This window comes from Dromiciops gliroides, chromosome 4, assembly GCF_019393635.1.
Source record: "Dromiciops gliroides isolate mDroGli1 chromosome 4, mDroGli1.pri, whole genome shotgun sequence".
Lineage (NCBI taxonomy): Eukaryota > Metazoa > Chordata > Mammalia > Microbiotheria > Microbiotheriidae > Dromiciops > Dromiciops gliroides.
Window position 1 is genome coordinate 212,692,773 of NC_057864.1, and position 19,063 is coordinate 212,711,835.

General features: G+C 37.6%; 1 protein-coding gene across 2 annotated transcripts in view; it reads left to right on the plus strand.

Moving 5' to 3' along the window:
- Positions 1–11,224, plus strand: part of LOC122753087 — a 41,064-nt gene extending 29,840 nt beyond the window's left edge. The window contains exons 4-5 of one of the 2 annotated variants that reach the window (XM_044000189.1): positions 2,833–3,111; positions 11,140–11,224. In XM_044000189.1, coding sequence (XP_043856124.1) covers positions 2,833–3,111; positions 11,140–11,144 — 284 coding nt within the window. In that variant the 3' untranslated portion in view covers positions 11,145–11,224. Of the gene's footprint in view, positions 1–2,832; positions 3,112–5,712; positions 6,019–11,139 lie in introns of those variants that run through there. The other variant, XM_044000188.1, reaches the window with a different exon arrangement.
- The last annotated feature ends 7,839 nt before the right edge of the window (positions 11,225–19,063 follow it).

The window sequence follows — 19,063 nt, forward strand, 5'->3', positions numbered from 1 at the left end:
GTCCACAGACAAGGATTCCCTTCTTGAGTCACACAGACAAGCACATATCTCCTTCTGCCATGTACTTCTACAGGAAGTCTTGATATTCTGCTACTGCCCAGATGTTGCTGCCATCAGAGGAAAATTAGTAACATAAGAAGAAATAGCGATTTGGAATTAGGGTGCAAATCCTGTCTCTGCCACTTACTACTACCTGTGTGGCCTTGGACATGTCATCTAACCCCACCCCCACCCCCATCATCCTTTTCCTATCTATAGAACAAAAGGGTTAGACTAGATGACTTCTAAAATCCCATTTGGCTCTCAATCTTTGATCCTGCAATCTCTGGAGATAGGAAAGTCCACTCTTGATTCTTTGGTCTCTGACTTGTGTGTTCAGAAAAGAAAATGGAAAAGCAGAAGCTGAATAAGGAAATTGAGGTCTTGGAACTTCCCCCATTTAGGCTACCTGGGAAGGGAAGTGCTTGCTGGGTGGTTCTGCCAAAAGGCAAGTACTATTGACTCCTAGGTGGGAAGGAGAGGAGAGGTGCCTTTACTCCCACCCTCCAGTTCTTGAAGAAAGGTATGAGAGCAAAGGAGAGAAAAGGAGAAAATGGGTATAACAGACCTGTCAGCTCATTTTTTTAGGGGAGGTAATCAGGGTTAGGTGACTTGCACAGGGTCACACAGCTAGTAAGTAAGTGTCTGAAACTGGATTTGACCTCAGGTCCTCCAAACTTCAGGGTCAGTACTCTATCTACTGTGGCACCTAGCTGCCCCTATACCAGTACATTTTTCTAAGTCAAAAGACATCTCCACAGCAATCTCCATTCTCCCAAGAAATAAACAAATTATCTTGGAACAAGCTCAGTTATGAAAACACATCAGGTATGTGATGTGTAAAATTAAATGTGTTGTCACCTTATTCCTGTCCCAAGTATAGGGAAAACTAGCTAGGGTTTGTTTATAAATTAGAAGCTTTAGCACCAGTTTGGGGCATTAAGCATTTATTAGTGAAAAAGAGAACACCTGGGTCAGAAAGCTAAGAAAGGCCTATCTAGCCTAGAGTTCCAGCCTGTCCTCCTTCTTCCTCAAGTCCTCTACCACTCAGCTGTTCCAGAGATGAAGTGAGAGAGGAAGTTTCCTCTGCCTTCCAAGGAGAGACAGTCCTTCTACCCTGCTTCAAGCTAATTGGCTAGCATCACCCAAATCCATTGGTTCACTGGATGTGAGGGTGGTCCCATGTTGAGGTCAGAGTCCACAGCTTCTGAGAACAATATCCTCTTGAGGGCCAGGCAGGTGTGGTTTCAATTGAACTAACTTTAAGTAAGTTAATCAGTGAAGTCAGTCAATCTCAGTCAATCCAATCAATCTAATTAATCTGTGGCCTTTGGGCATGGCAAAGCCCATTATTTTCTTACAGGTAGGATAGACCAGAGGGTCAAGGTGACTTGTGCAATAGTCGCTAGGGAGTAAGTGGCAAGGTCAGATCCTCTGACTCCAGATCAAGTGTTCTCCCTCCATGCCATGCTGATCTGGAAGCCTTCATTGGCTAACTCCTATTCCTCCTTGAGGGGCCATTGCATGAATATAGTACTTTGCAAATGTTTCGAAACCATTTTGTGGTGGTGTTTCTGTCTGCACAATAAAATTGGAAATCTCCTCAAGAGTAAGGGTCACATCTTCTCATTCACAGACTCACAGAATTTCAAAGCTGGAAGGGACTTTGGAGATCACCTAAGACGACCCCCTCATTTTACATATGAACAAAGCAAGGCTCAGGGAGGCAAAGTCACTTGTACAAAGTCACATAATGAGTTAATTATTATTACATTAAATTGTTTTGTGACCAATTTTTTTTTATTAAAATTTATTAAATTGTTATGTGACCAAATGAAATAATAATAGTAAAGAGCTTAGCACAGTGCCTGGCACATTGTTTTTTAGTTGTGTGCAACTCTTCCTGATCCCATGGATCATAGCACACCAATACTGTCCATGGGGTTTTCTTTCTTTCTTTCTTTCTTTCTTTCTTTCTTTCTTTTTTTTTTTTTAGTGAGGCAATTGGGGTTGAGTGACTTGCCCAGGGTCACACAGCTAGTAAGTGTTAAGTGTCTGAGGCCGGATTTGAACTCAGGTACTCCTGACTCCAGGGCCAGTGCTCTATTCACTGCGCCACCTAGCTGCCCCTCATGGGGTTTTCTTGACAAAGATGCTGGAGTGGTTGGCTATTTCCTTCTCCAGTGGATAAAAGCAAACAGAGGTTAAGTGTCTTGTCCAGGGTCACATAGCTAGTAAGTACCTGAGGCTGGATTTGAACTCAGGCCTTCTTGACTCCAGGCCCAGCGCTCTCTTCACTGAGCCACCTAGGTGCCTCTATATGTACCTGGCACATAGTAAACATTCTGTAAATGTTAGTAGGGCAGGGGGAGGGAGGGACTTAGTGAATCCAAAAGTCACACAATGAGTTCCAGCTTAGACGAGGACCCAAGTCATTACCTTTCCCACTAGACCAAGCTTATGGCAAGACCTAGAAATGGACATTGTGAGCTTCTTGAAGGCAGCTAGGTGATGCAGTGGATAGAGCACTGGACCTGGGAAAAGCCTTAGTTTTCTCATCTGTAAAATGGTGATAACAATAACATCCACTTTATAGACAGGATTGTTGTGAGGATCAAAAGAAATAATGTATGTAAAGTATTTGCAAACCTTAAAGTATTTATATAGTGCTAGAATGGGAGTGGATTTCTTCAGTTCATTGATGTCTGAGTCCCTTGTCCAATACTTCCTGCTCCTCCTGATGGTGACTCCTCCTGGCATTTATTTGTCCTCATATGATTCTGCTTCTTCCAGGATCTCCTACTATATACAAGGAAAACGGTAACCTGATCTGCCGAGCAGCCCGGGTAAAGTCAGGGAGGAGAATCAGGTGGTCCAATGACCTGCCAGCAGAGGAGACAGAATACACATCTGATCAGGATGCCAGTGGCCTCTTCAATCTCAGCAGCTCACAACTTTGGGATGATAGTTTTGACAGTAATCCACCCTGCTGTGAAGTTGTTGATGAGAAGGGCTCCCAAGAATTTTGTTCAAAAACTTGCTATACCAGTGCCATCATGAAAGAAATCTCAGGTGAGTTCTGGAAGAATGGGTCAGAGGGAGCTGACAACTTTTTAAATTCTTCTTTCTGTTTAGGGTAACAATTGCAATCCCAGTGGCATTTGAGAAAGGACCTGGCAGGGAGATCAGAAATATGATGCAGGATCCCAAACCTTGTCTCTTTGAGATAATAATTAACTTTTTAAAGCACTTTAAGGTTCACAGTTTACTTTTCCCACAACAACCTCCTGAGGCAGGCTAAATAAATATTATTATCCACATTACCACTTGATAGATAATGAAACTGAGAGTAAGAAAGGGGAAACAGCTCATTGGTGTGAGGGTCAAAATTTGAACCAAGGTCTTCTAACTCTAAATGTAGGATTTTGGCCACACCGTCCTCTCTCCAAAATAAGAACTCCCTTACATTCTCCTTGCTTGGCCAGTCAATAAGACACAACCTAAGTCTAGGAATCTAGACTCTAAGGCAATGATATCAGGTATATGAAGTCCAGCTATGATACTATGAGTTTGGTTCTCCCACCCTAGACACTAGTGAAATATGGTGCACCTCAGGAGGAATTTATGTTGGTTGTTTCCACCTACGCCCCTATGAGCCCAGTTGCTACAGACACATACAAAGCATACCACTACCTAACGGGATGGATTATATTAGGGCTTATCTTGGCATATCCTGGCTACTATCAACTAGTAGCATTTATCTGCTTAAATCTGCCATTTCCAAACAAAGGCCTAAAAAATAAGCACTCACATTGAGATTTCTTTATATTCATTTCTGCTAATTCTTTGGTCTCCCAAGTGCTGTCTCTACATTATTTCTAACTGTATTTTTTAATTTTAAAAAATTTTATTTTAAGTTTTTAAAATTTTAAACTTAAATACAAAATAGTAAAAGAAAAAATGTTGCTATGTACATAGCAGAATACATTTCCAAGGACAAACAAGAAAATCTATATACTAAATACTACATACGCCCAGCTTTTCTTTGCCTCTTTGTTGGTTTTCTTTTTTCTCTGCTGTTTTACTTTTTTATTTTTCCCCTCTCCCTCCCCCCTCCCCACCCTAAAGAAGGCTACAATTAAGCATGAATAGATAGGTAGATGGATACATACATACATAAATACATATATACATACATAAATACATATATACATACATAACCTATACACATACTCTCATATACATATATGTAAGACCACACTATGCTTATTTCCACTCATCATCTATATTTCTGAAAGTGGATAGCATCTTCCTTCACGCATCCAAGTCTTTCCATGCCTTTCCAAGTCAATTGGCGCATCATCTCCTACACCCCAGCAATATCCCAATTTTCTTTGAATTTTAAAAAATAAAAGTATTTTATTATTTTCCAGTTACATGTAGAGATAGTTTTCAGCATTTGTTTATATAAGATTTCCAATTTCAAATTTTTCTCGCTCCCTCCCCTCCCTCCCCGCCTCCCCTAGACAGCAGGCAATACGATATAGGTTATATATACATATATATAAAACAACATTAAACATATTTCTGCATCAGTCATGCTATAAGAGAAGAATCAGAGCAATAAGAAAAAAACTCAAAATAGAAAAACAACAGCACCAAAACCAAAAGAAATAGTATGGTTCAATCAGCATCCATATTCCACAGTTTGTTTTTTTTTCTGGATTTGGAGAGCCTTTTCCATCATGAGACCCCTGGAACTTTCTTGTACCATTGTATTGGTGAGAAGAATCCAGTCTATCACAGTTGATCAACACATAATGTTGGTGATACTGTGTATAATGTTCTTCTGGTTCTGCTCATCTCATTCATCATCAGTTCATGCAAGTCCTTCCAGGTTTCTCTGAACTCCTCCTGCTCATCGTTTCTTACAGCACAATAGAATTCCATTACATTCATATACCACAACCTGTTCAGCCATTCCCCAACTGATGGACAACCCCTCAATTTCCAATTCCTTGCCACCACAAAAAGAGCAGCTATAAATATTTTTGAACATGAGGGTCCTTTTCCCTTTTCTATGATCTCCTTGGGAAAAAGACCCAAAAGTGGTATTGCTGGGTTAAAGGGTATGCACAGCTTTCTAGCCCTTTGGGCATAATTCCAAATTGCTCTCCAGAATGGTTGGATCAGTTCACAGCTCCACCAACAATGCATTAGTGTTCCAATTTTTCCACAGCTTCTCCAACATTTCTTTGAATTTTTAAAGATATGCTTTACTTTCTTATCGAAGTAGCCCAATCACATTTTGGGGCACAGTGAAGAACTCCATGCCAAAAAGTGAACTTGTTCTACAATTATCATACACTATTTTATGAATGGCAAGTCAAGGGGCTGGTAAAGAATCAAAGAGGAAGGGTATATTTTAGATGGACAAATTTCCCCACCAAGTCCTTACCCTTCCTGGTTCATGGAACCATAGAACATTTGAGCTGGAAAAAGACCTTATTGTCATTACCTTTATTTTACAAATGAGGAAGCTAAGACCCAGAGAAATGAAATGATTTGCCCAAAGTAGTATAGCAACTTGTTGGCCCAGCAGGGATACAAATACAGGTCTCAGGATTCCCAGTGCAGGGTCCGTTTATCATTTTTTATTTTCTTTCATTGCAGGTACTCCAACAACAAACTTAAACAATACATGGTGGCCTATAACCTCTGGAATTGTTCTTATTTTGGTTGCATGTATGGTCTACATATGGTGTAAAAAAAAAAGAGCCAGTCATTTCTAGTCTTCCATTTATGGCTTCCATCTAATCATAGTATTTCCCAATCCTACCACCTCTCTTTTTGATGCCTAAGAATTGGAAATCAAAGGAATGCCCATCAGTTGAGAATGGCTAAACAAGTTGTGGTATATGATGGTGATGGAATATTATTGTGCTATAAGAAATTGACAAGAAGGATGATTTCAGAAAGGCCTGGAAAGACTTATATGAATTGGTGTACAGTGAAGTGAGCAGAACCAGGAGAGTATTGTACATAGTGACAGCAATATTATTCAATGAATAACTGTGAATGACAACTATTCTCAGCAATACAATAATCTAAGACCAATCCAGTGAAACAAGACTAAAGGACCAATGATGAAGCATACTATCCACCTCCATAGAAAGAACTGATATTGATTGAACACAGACTGAAGCATGCTATTTTTCACTTTTTTCTTTCATTTTTTCTCTTATTCAAGTTTTCTTATATAAAGTTACTAATATGAAAATGTTCTACATAATTGCACATATATAACCTATTGGGGGAAGGGAGGGAAAGAAGGAGGGATAGAATTTGGAACTCAAAACTTTAAATAAAAATGTTTATTTTTTAAAAAAATGTACCATAGATGATGAAGTAATATCAATACTACACATATATACCAAATAGCATAGCATCCAAATTCTTAAAGGAAAAGTTAAGTAAGTGACAGAAGGAAATAGACAATAAAACTATACTATTGGAAAACATCAACTTTTCCCTTTCAGAATTAGATAAATGTAATCATAAAATAAATAAAGAAGTTAAGAAGATCAATAGAATTTTAGATAAGTTAGATATGATAGATCTCTGGAGAAAACTGAATGGGAATAAAAGTGGTGGGGCAGGAATGGGTAAAATACCTTTTTCTCATCTGTGCATGGCATCTTCACCAAAACTGACCATGTAAAACTGATGCTGAGTGAAGTGAACAGAATCAGAACACTGTATTCAGTAACAGCAACTTTGTGCAATGACTATGTGAGAAAATAATTATTAATAATGAGTTTCTTGGGGGGACCAAGATTAGTTTCAGCCCCTTTATCCCTGCCCCCCCCCCACTTCAGAAAGTTTAATTCTTGAGGAAGTTTTAATCTTGTTCAGGGCCAGTCCAAAGGTACAATAGAGATGGAGATTGATTCTTTTGTTTAGCTAAGAGGACTGATGGGATTAAACCTTACCTAAAGACTAGACTTCACTCTTTGCCCAGGGTCCCTCCCATTAGGTCATTACATCATGATGTCATCATAGAGCTCATTTTAATTTGGACCACCCTCAAGTCACACCAACCAATGGATTTGAATAATGCTAACCAATTAGCTTTGATCAATATATAGTGAGCCACCTCTATCAAAAGAGGATAAAAGCCTCAGCCACTGGAGGGTTGCCATCTTGGTGATCTTGGCTTCCTGGACCCATTCTCTTGGCTCAGAATGCTGTTGCTTGGTGCATGCTTTTCCCTCTTAGGACAATGTAGGTAATGTAGGACTTCTGAACTCTCCTTGAAACCACATGCTGTGAGACAGCATGGCTCTGGGGCCTTTTCTCCTACCTGCTAGCTGCCAGATAGTCAATTTTTTACTGGTATATATAATATTAATTAACAATAAATACTTACTGCCAAAATGGGTGCAATAGCCATTAATATATAAGTAGCAAATAATTTTAAAACTCTGGTTTAGCAACAATAATTAAAAAACAGAACAATGATACACTTAGCTCTTTTCAGCAATACAATAATCCAAGAAAAATCCAAAAGATTCATGATGGAAAATGCTATCCATATCCAGAGAAAGACCTATGGAGTCTGAATGCAGATTGAAGCATACTATTTTCCCTTTTTTTGGTTTTCCTTTCTCATGGTTTTCCCTTTTGTTCCCTTCTTTTACAACATGACTAACGTGGAAATATGTTTAACATGATTGTACTTGTATAACCTACATCAGTTTACTTGATGTCTTGGAGAGGGGAAAAGTAAGGGTGGGAGGGGAAATTTTTGGAACTCAAAATCTTACAAAAATGAATGTTTAAAACTATCTTAACATGAAATTGGAAAAAAATAAAACACTATTAAGTGAATTTTAAAAATTGACCCTTTATTATTAGGACACAAACACCTCACAAATAAATGTAGAAAAGCAGAAACATTAAATGTACCTTTTTGGGACCATAATTACATTAAATAAAGGGCTTTGGAAGCATAGATTTAAAATTAATTAGACAGGGAAGCTAGGTGGCACAGTGGACAAAGCACCAGCCCTTGATTCAGGAGGATCTGAGTTCAAATCCAGCCTCAGACACTTGACACTTACTAGCTGTGTGACCATGGGCAAGTCACTTAACCCTCATTGTCCCCCCCAAAAAAAACCCCAGAAGAAATCAATTAGAAACTAAATAATTTTATCTTAAAGAATGAACAGATCCAAGAACAAATCAAAGAAACAATAATTTCATTAAATATAATGACAACATACCAAAACTTATAGGAAGCACTCAAAGCAATGTGAGAAAATAATGGGTTTTGGAATGCCCAAAGGCCCCAGCTAGAGGGGATTGATTGATTTGGATTGATTTGGATTGATTGGATTGGCTGAGATTGACTGACTTTGCTGATTAACTCTCTTAAAGTTAATTCAATTAAAACCACACCTGCCTGACTCTCAAGAAGGGTTGTTCTTAGAGGCTGTGGACTCTGACCTCAACATGGGGCCATCCTCAAGTCCAGTGAACCAATGGATTTGGTAGATGCTAGCCAATTAGCTTGAAGAAGTGTGTATGGACCTCCTCTCCTCCAGACTGAGAGGGAACTGCAACGGGCAGTTTGTCTCTTGAAGAGGCTCATAGTGGAGGACTTGGAGGAAGAACCAGGCCAGGCTGGAGCTCTAGGCTAGATAGGCCTTTTAACTTTCTGACATAGGTGTTCTCTTTTTACTAGTACTTGGTATGCTTTAATAAATGCTTAATGTCCCAAAACTGGTGCAAAAGCTTCTAATTTTTAAGTAACAAATATATTAGAAACTCCAGTTAATTTTCCCTAAACTTGGGACAAAAATAAGGTAACCACACATTTAATTTTACTCATCACAGCAGTACTTAGGGGGAAATCTATAACTCTAAACACTTACATCAGTAAAAGAGGGAAACATCAGGTCAATGAACTGAACATGCAACTAAAAAACTTTGAAAATATCTAATCAAACACCCAAATAGAAATTCTGGAAAGATTAATAAAATTGAAAGTTAAAAAACCTACAGAAATAATAAATAAAACCAGGAACTGGCTTTATGAAAGAAACCAATAAAATAGACCAACCATTGGTTAATCTGATTTTCTTTAAAAGAGAAGAAAACACAATTACCAGTATCAAAAATGAAAAGGGTGGATGTGTCACCAATAAAAAATTGATTCCAATACTACATAAACTATTTGAAAAAATAGATAAGTGAATCCTATCAAATTTTGGCTATGATACAAATATGGCTTTGTGAGAGCCATATTGGATATACAGAGCATTAATTTCCCCCTTTAAACTTTCCCTTATATATATATGTATATATCACAGACCAATAAGAAAAAAAGAGCCACTGAGCTTTAATCTGTGAGGGATCAGTTGGTTTTTTTTTTTTATTGCTTGGGAATTAATTAGACAACAAGAGCTGAAACCAATTAGGGAAATAAGGAAGGAGAAATACAAATGAGCTTAGTCTATTCCTTTATAAAACTCACCAAATCCCAAACTGCCCACCAGACCATGAACCCCTGAAAAGACCAAACACTAAACCACGTGCACTCCTTTCAATCCCGCTCCATCGCTGCTAAGTTCGCCACCAGAGAGAGAGAACTTCCATTCCTACCCTCACTTTTAAGTTGGCGTCCCAGAAGTTCCTCACGTTCTCCTCCCCTAAAGGGAGGTCCTTCAAAAGCAGCTTCAGTAGCATGCACCATCCCTCAAATGATTCAGCTAAAACTTCTGATATTAATCTTTACCACAAATAATTTTTACCACATTTTTGCCTTAGGGCAGTGGCGGCCACAGCCCTTTTGGTAAAAAAAGCCTCTGATTTGGTCCTAGGTAACCCTCTAATTGTGCAATGCCCTCATGAAGTAGAGGCTTGTGGCTCTTACACAAGCCTATAATATAGCCAAAGGGAAGAGTGCCACCATTTTTACTCACTGCCATCACTTAATACTAGAGCTGCACAACCCTGTTAGGCAACAAGTGTCCCAGACACTTTACAGTTGGATCCCCAGCATCTCTCAGCCATAACAGAATTAAAACGGGCATTGTTATCAGCACCTGCTGCAGGACTCCCAGATTACAGTAAGCCCTTCACTCTCTTTGTGCATGAACAAAGTGGGGTGGCTTCTGGAGTTCTGACTCAATCACTGGGGACAAACCAATGCCCCATAGCCTACAATTCAACCCAGCTGGACCCTGTAGTGTCTGGGGTACCACCTTGCCTTAGGGCAGTGGCGGCCATAGCCCTTTTGGTAGAAAAAGCCTCTGATTTGGTCCTAGGTAACCCTCTAATTGTACAATGCCCTCACGAAGTAGAGGCTCTCTTACTACATCACAGGACACAAGCCTTTTCATATCAAAGGCTGGCTAAGTATAAAGTAACCCTGTTAGGCAATGAAAATATCACTCTAAAACACTGTACAGTCCTTAACCCAGCAACACTACTCCCTAACTTACCACTCTCAAGGGAGCCATTGCATGACTGTGCTTCTTTAGTTGCTCTTGGATTCATTGTTCTCATGTAAAGCCTGCACCATTCATAGGTAAAGAGATTTCAGATAAAATTCAAGTAGCCACTAAAGAGCAAAAAACCCTAACAATAGCAACTGTTAAAGAGCAAAGAGAGCCCTGGGGCAAGAGACGGTTCCCATTTGATAGTCCCACTGACAGTTACATGCCTTGGGACTCAGTCTCCATAAGTATTGGGAGATGGAAATTGCCTTTTTAGGGCTTTAGGGGATCAGCTACAAGGTCACTGTAGGAATCATTTCAGACACAGACAAGAATCTGCTTCTTATATGCTTAACCATAGAACTGAGTTTGAGTCTTTTAGAATAAATGACTCTCCTTTTGAAGAATATGTTGATGAATTAAAGAAACTTGGAAGGTGGGGAGGAAATGATATGATTGTAGCTTTTGCTAGACTCCATGGTTTGCTTATGATGGTGATTATGTAGAGCACAATTGCTAGACACAGTCCAGTTTCATCCTCTCTCCCTCCTAATATAACCTAATTTAACTAAACTTGTTTTCTTTTTGTCTCACTCAGTCTAATCACCTGTGGCCTAACACAATCACTGGCAGTCTTTAAGCCATCAGATGTGGTATGATAACCTTTCCATAACATTTTCCAGGTGTCATGAACACATTACTAAATTTGGCTTTGATCCAGACACATGGTGGTAAGAAGTGTTATAGATTGCATAACTACCTCAACCCTCTATTATATAAAGGAGGGAATGTAATGGAATTTATTAATTTGAACATTGACAATGCTGTGCTAAGGTTTAGTAAAAAAAATCCAGCAATTCAAACAGTTAAAGAAGAGAATCCAGCTTTCCAGTCCAGAGTCCAGAGCCCAGTTTTCCAGACCAGAATCCAGCTTCCTCCTGATGACATCTTACCACTTCAAGAAGACAAGAGAACTCAGAGACTCTATATGAACAGTTTTGTTTTGTTGGTTTTTGTTATCTCCTTCTGTTATTATATATCATCTGTAACATGTGCTCTCTGCAGAGGCCCTCCCTCTGCAAGACCAATGTCAAAGCGTCACATTCATGAGGGACTGCCCCCTGGACAAAACTTTTCTCTCTCCCTTTTCTATATTGATATTAACATACTGTTAGTTAGCATAGGATGTTATTTTTGGCTGTTTCATTGAGCAAACTCATTCGTTTTTCAAATAAAACAAAGGGGGTAATGTGGTAAAAATTATTTGTGGTAAAGATTAATATCAGAAGTTTTAGCTGAATCATTTGAGAGATTGCGCATGCTACTGAAGTGGCTTTTGAAGGACCTCCCTTTTGGGGAGGAGAACGTGAGGAACTTCCGGGATGCCAACTTAAAAGTGAGGGCAGGAATGGAAGCTCTCTCTCTCTCTCTGGTGTTGAACTTAACAGCGATGGAGCGGGATTGAAAGGAGTGCACGTGGTTTGGTGTTTGGTCTTTTCAGGGGTTCATGGTCTGGCAGGCAGTTTGGGATTCAGTGAGTTTTATAAAGGAATAGACTAAGCTTAGATCTAAGATTATTCATTTGTATTTCTCCTTCCTTATTTCCCTAATTGGTTTCAGCTCTTGTTGTCTAATTAATTCCCAAGCAATAAAAACAACAACTGATCCCTCACAGATTAAAGCTCAGTGGCTCTTTCTTTCTTATTGGTCTGTGATATATATATATATATATATATATATATATATATATATATATATATATATATATATATATATATAACATTAATCTCTCCCTTTAAACTTTCCCTTTTATATATATATATATATATATATATATATATATATATAAAGTTTAAAGGGAGAGATTAATGTTCTATATATCCAATTTGGCTCTCACAGTTTTGATACCAAAGCCAGGGAGAGAAAACTATAGACCAGTTTCCCTAATGAATATTAATACAAAAATTTTAAATAAAATATTAGCAAGGAGACTACAGCAATGTATCACAAAGATCACACACTATGATGAGATGGGATTTATACCAGGAATATAGGGCTGGTTTGTTATTAGGAAATCTATAAACATAATTAACTACATTTTAAAAAACATCAAAAATCACATGATTATATCAATAGATGCAAAAAAAGCTTTTGACAGAATACATCATCCACATCACAAAGAAAGCTAAGGAATAAATGAAAATTTTCTCCTTTCTATTCATTTTATTTTATTTTTAAATAATAATATTTATTGTTCCCAATTACATATAAAAGTATTTCTTAACATTCATTTTTTTTTAAAGTTTGGAGTTCCAAATTCTATTCCTCTCTCTCTGCCCTGCCATCTCCTTGAGACAGTAAGCAGTCTGATATAGGTTATACATGTGTAGTTATGTAAAATATTTAAATGGAACTTTTCTTAAAATGAAAAGGAGTATCTATCTAAAACCAAAAACAAGCATTATCTGTGTAACGATTGGAATGACGCCACCTGCTGGAAACTTACTGTAGAAGAGTTCCACCCATGAAGCGAAGGTCTTTGAGGGCAAGACCAGGAGTCTTTTCTTTGGCGTCAGGAAGTGACGTGGGCTAGTGGGAGGAGGAAGGAAGAGACTGGCGCTCGCTTTCGGTCTCACTCTCTTCCCTTTGGACTCTGGTGGAGAGCGGAGCTAGAAATGTGCTCTCCCTTTAATAGATAGGAATCTAGGCCTTTTTCTCTCTACCAAATTCTTATTCTCCTTAATAAATGCTTAAAAGTCTAACTCTTGCTAAAGCTTATAATTTATTGGCGATCACTCATTAGATATTTTAGACAGTTTAGCTAGAATTTTAGCCCTTAACATCTGCAATGGGATAAACTAGAAGCCTTCCCAATAAGATCAAAGGTAAAGTAAGGAAGTCCTTTATTCCTACCATTATTCAATATTGTATGATAATTAAATCAATAGAAACTGAAGGAATAATAGGCAATAAAGAAACAAAACAATCACTCTTTGCAGATGATATGATGATATACTTTGAGAACCCTAGAGAATAAACTGAACAAATAGTTGAAACAATTAACTTTAGCAAAGTTACAGGATATAAAATAAACCTACATAAATCATTAGTATTCCTATACATTACTAACAAACCCCAGCAAGATAAAAAGATAAATTCTATTGGAAATAACTGTAGACATTACAGTACACTTGGGAATCCACCTCCTAAGACAAATTCAGGAACTATAGGAACATAATTATATAACATTTATCATGTAAATAAAGATAGATCTAAACAATTGGAGAAATATTAATTGCTAATGGATAGGCCAAGCCAATATGATAAAAATGACTATACTATATAAATTAACTTGCTTATTCAGGACCATACCAATCACACTACCAATGAATTATTTTATAGAGCTAGGAAAAAATAATAACAAAATTCATCTAGAACAAAAAGGCAAGAATATCAAGGGAATCAATGGGAAAATGTGAAGGAAGGTGGCCTACAAGTACCATATTTCAAACAATATCACAAAGCAATAATTATCAAAAATAATCTAGTACTGGCTAAGAAATGGAGTGGTGGTAGGGGCAACTAGGTGGCACAATGGATAAAGCACTGGCCCTAGATGCAGAAGGACCTGAGTTCAAATCTGACCTCAGACACTTGACACTAGCTATGTGAACCTGGGCAAGTCATTTAACTCTCATTTCCCCACAAAAAAAATAAAAGAAAGAAATGGAATGGTGGATCAGTGGATTAGGTACCCTATGCACAGTAGTAAATGACCATACTAATCTAGAGTTTGATAAATCCAAAGGTTCAAGCTTTGGCGACAAGAACTCACTATATGACAATTGCTGGGAAAAGTGGAAAGCAATTTGGCAGAAACTAGCTATAGACCAACACGTCACAGCATATACAAAGGTAAGGTCAAAATGGGTATGTGATTATAAAGGTGATATCATTAACAAATTAGGGGAATATGGAAAATTTTACCTGTCAGATTTAGGGGAAAAGGAAGAATTTATTACCAAATAAGAGATAGAGAGGATCATGGGAGGCAAAATATATAATTTTGATCTCATGAAATTAAAATTTTTATACACAAACAAAACCAATGCAGCCAAAAGCATAAAGAAAGAAAGAAGGAAAGCAGGAAATTGAGGAAATTTTTTTTTCTGGTAAAGGCCTCATTTTTCAAATATATAGGGAACTGAGCCAAATTTAGAAAAATAAGAGCCATTCCCCAATTGATAAATGTTCAAATGATATGAACAAGAAGTTTACAGAAGAAGAAAACAAAACTATCTATAGGCAAATGAAAAAATTCTCCAAATCACTAATCATTTCAGAAAAACATGGGAAGACTTATATGAACTGATGCAAAGTCAAGTGAGCAAAACCAGGAGAACATTATACACAGTAACAGCAATATTGTAATAACAATCAACTGTGAAAGACTAATCTGATCAAGACAATGATCCAAGACAATTCCAAAGGATTCTTGATGAAAGAAGCTGTCCAACTTCAGAAAGAGAACTGATGAACTCTGAGTATAGATTGAAGCATATTTTTTCACTTTTGTTTTTCTTGCTTTTTTTACTATATGGCTAATAAGTAAATATGTTTTGCCTGACTTCATATGTATAATTGATATCATATTGCTTGCCTCCATAATTTTTAGGTGAAGGGCTGACAGGAGAGGATTTTGAACTCAAAATGTTAAAAAATAAGAATTAATTATTTTTTAAAAGAAAAGAAGGGGCAGCTAGGTGGTACAGTGGATAGAGCACTGGCCCTGGAGTCAGGAGTACCTGAGTTCAAATCCGGACTCAGACACTTAACACTTACTAGCTGTGTGACCCTGGGCAAGTCACTTGACCCCAATTGCCTCACTAAACAAAACAAAACAATAAAAGAAAAGAAAAGAAACCAGCCTGTAAATTCAACTTTTTAATTACTCTCCCTTCTATCATGGAATAATAGAACATTGTACACTGTAACAGCAACAGTGTGTGATGATCAACTGTGATAGACATGGCTCTTATCAGCAGTGCAATGATCCAAAACAATTCCAAAGAACTCATGATGGAAAATGTTCTCCACATCCAGAAAAAAGAACTGTGGATTCTGAATGCAGATTGAATCATACTGTTTCTACTTTTGTTTTTGTTTTTACTTTTTTGAAGATTTTCCCTTTTGTTCTGATTCTTCTTTCACAACATGACTAATGCAGAAATATGTTTAATGTGATTGTACATATATAACATATATCAGATTGCTTGCTGTCTTGGGGGGGAGAGGCAAGGGAGGGAGGGAGAAAACTTTGGAACTAAAAATCTTATGAAAACAAATGTTGAAAACTATCTTTACATGTAACTGAAAAATAATAAAATACTTTTAAGATTAGAAAAAAATGAAGAAAAGAGGTATTAATGAAGATATGGGTTACTGGCAAACAGATATGGTATAAAAACAAAAGGCATCAATATAACTTAAAGAAAAACCCTTTACCCAGAGTCTGATTCCATCTTAGACATCTAAGGATAGAGACAAAATATTATATCACCTCTGTGCACCCTCTTCCTAGAATTCTACCCATCTTTCTATGTAACAGAAAAAGGCTGTAACTCCTCCTTGCAAAATTGCATCATAGCCAGTCAGAGAATTGTCTTTTTTTTTTCAGAGAATTGTCTTAAATCATTGTTGGTACCTGTGTGTTCCTACTAATCCCACACCTATGCCTACTCTAAGCAGTTTCAATTTAAAGTCAATTTAACTATTTAGATCCCCTTCTATTATTGTTTTGAGCATGTGTATTCTTAGAAACTAAACCTTTGAATCAGAGACAATGCCTAATCACAATTGCTATGCATAAGAAATAACAGAAGAGGGGGAAGCTAGGTGGCATAGTGGATGAAGCATGGGCCCTGGATTCAGGAGGACCTGAGTTCAAATCCAGCCTCAGACACTTGACACTTACTAGCTATGTGACCCTGGGCAAGTCACTTAACCCTCATTGCCCTGCAAAAAAAAAAATTTTTTTAAAAGAAAGAAAGAACAGAAGCAGAAGAGATTAAGAAAGAAAAAGAATAGGTGTCAAGAATAAACAAAAAGAATTATACAAAAAAGATCTTAACATTACTGACAACCATTGTTACTGTCATGTGTGGTTACTGAATGAAGTCAAGCGGGCTTCAGGAAGCATTGATAATAATGAGACTAATGAAGGTTAAAGAATTCTAGCTGAGCTATTTAAAATCCTAAAAAATGATACTTTAAAATCCAATGGTGTCCACTGGATTGGAAAAGATCGGTTTATGTCACAAACCTAAAGAAGGACAATGTCAGAGAAAGTTCAGATTACTGAACAATTGTGCTCATTTTGCATGCCAGCAAGGTTCTGCTTAGGATTTTCTTTCTTTTCTTTTTTTTTTTTTTTGTGGGGTAATGAGGGTTAAGTGACTTGCTCAGGGTCACACAGCTAGTAAGTGTCAAGTGACTGAGTCCAGATTTGAACTCAGGTCCTCCTGAATCCAGGGCTAGTGCTTTATCCACTGTATCACCTAGCTGCCCCCTCTGCTTAGGATTCTGCAAGCTAGGCTTCAGAAATACATGAACTGAGAATTAACAGAAAAGCAGGCTAGTTTTCAAAGAAGCAGAAGAACTAGAGAACAAATTGCCAATATTCACTGGATTATGGAGAAATCAAGGGAGTTCCAGAAAAACATCTAATTCTGCTTCACTGACTACACTAATGTATTTGTGTGGATCACAATAAAGTGTGGCAAGTCCTCAAAGAGACATGAGTCTCTTTGATCATCTTACTTGTCTTCTGAGGAACCTGTATGTGGGCCAAGAAGCAACAGTTGGAACTGAACATGGAACAATTGATTGTTTTAAGATTGGAAAAAGAGTATGACAAGGCTGTACATTGTCACCTCATTTATTTAGCATATACAGAGTACATCATATAAAATGCCAGGCTGGATGAATCAAAAGCTGGAATTGAGGTTGCTGGGAGAAATACTAACCATCTTAGATATGTGGATGATACCACTCTGAGGGCAGAAAATGAAGAGGAATTAAGAAACCTCTCGATCATGGTGAAAGATGGAGTATAAAAGTTGACTTGAAGCTTAACATTTAGAAAACCCTAAGATCTTGGCAATTGGACTCATCACTTTCTGACAAATAAAGAGAGAAGAAATAGAAGTGGTGTCAGATTTTATACCCTTGGGCCTAAAGATCACTGCAGATAGCAACTGCAACCATGAAATTAAAAGATCCTTCTTCCTTGAAAGGAAAGCTATGACAAATTTGGACAACATGTTTATAAGCAGAGATCTCACTTTGCCAAAAAATGTCGATATAGTGAAAACTATGGTTTTTCTAGTAGCAATGAATGGCTATTTGAGTTGGACCATAAGGAAAGCTAAGCACCACAGAATCAACACTTTCAAATTGTGATGGTAGAGAAAACTTTTGAGAAACATTAAGGAGATAAAATCAGTCAATACTGAAAGAAATTAATTCAGGCTATTCAGATTAGAATGTCTGGGGCAATTCATTCATTTATTTATTTAACAAATGCTATATCCCTTGTGATATGAGTGATATCTACCAGGGTCCTTGACTTATGGATTAAGTTATTCTCCCCCTAAAATGCAAGGAAACTCTCCCCAAGATTTAATAGGCAGGACTAGGCCAAGCCATCCTAGTGCAGTGGGCAAGCCACCAGCCCCAGAGGCCCTGGTGCAGAAAGCTAGAGACCAGACCCCTGATCCTTAGTTCAAGAATCTTAGGACAGTGCCCCCCCCCCCCCCCTTGTATACCAGGAGCAGAGATCAACTTTTAAAAATGAAAAAAAAAAAGTCCTGACCATAAGAAGCTACTATGGTAACAGGGAAGCTCAAAGCACAAACTCAGAAGAGGACAACAATGTCAAAACGCCTACATGGAAAGCCTCAAAGAGGAATGTGAATTGATATCAAACCCAAAAAGTCCTCTTTGAAGAGCTCAAAAAGGATTTTTAAAATCAAGTAAGAGAGGTAGAAGAACAAATTTGGAAAAGAAATGAGAGTTATATAAGAGAATTATGAAAAAAAGAGTCAACAACTTGGAAAAGAAAGCACAAAAATTGACTAAAGAAAACAACTCCTTAAAAAATAGAATTGGCCAAATGGAAAAGATGGTACAAAAGTTAACTGAAGAAAATAATTCCTTCAAAATTAGAATTGAGCAAGTGGAAGCTAATGACTCTATGAAACATTAAGAATCAAACAATAACAAAAGAATGAAAAATAGGATAAAATGTATAAAATACCTCATTGGAAAAACAACTGACCTGGAAAATAGATCCAGGAGAGGTAATTTAAGAATTAGTGGGGGGGGGAGGGGGAGGTGTGGAGGTAGGTGGCACAGTGGATAGAGCACCAACCCTGGATTCAGGAGGACCTGAGTTCAAATCTGGCCTCAGACACTTAACACTTACTAGCTGTGTGACCCTGGGCAAGTCACTTAACCCCAAT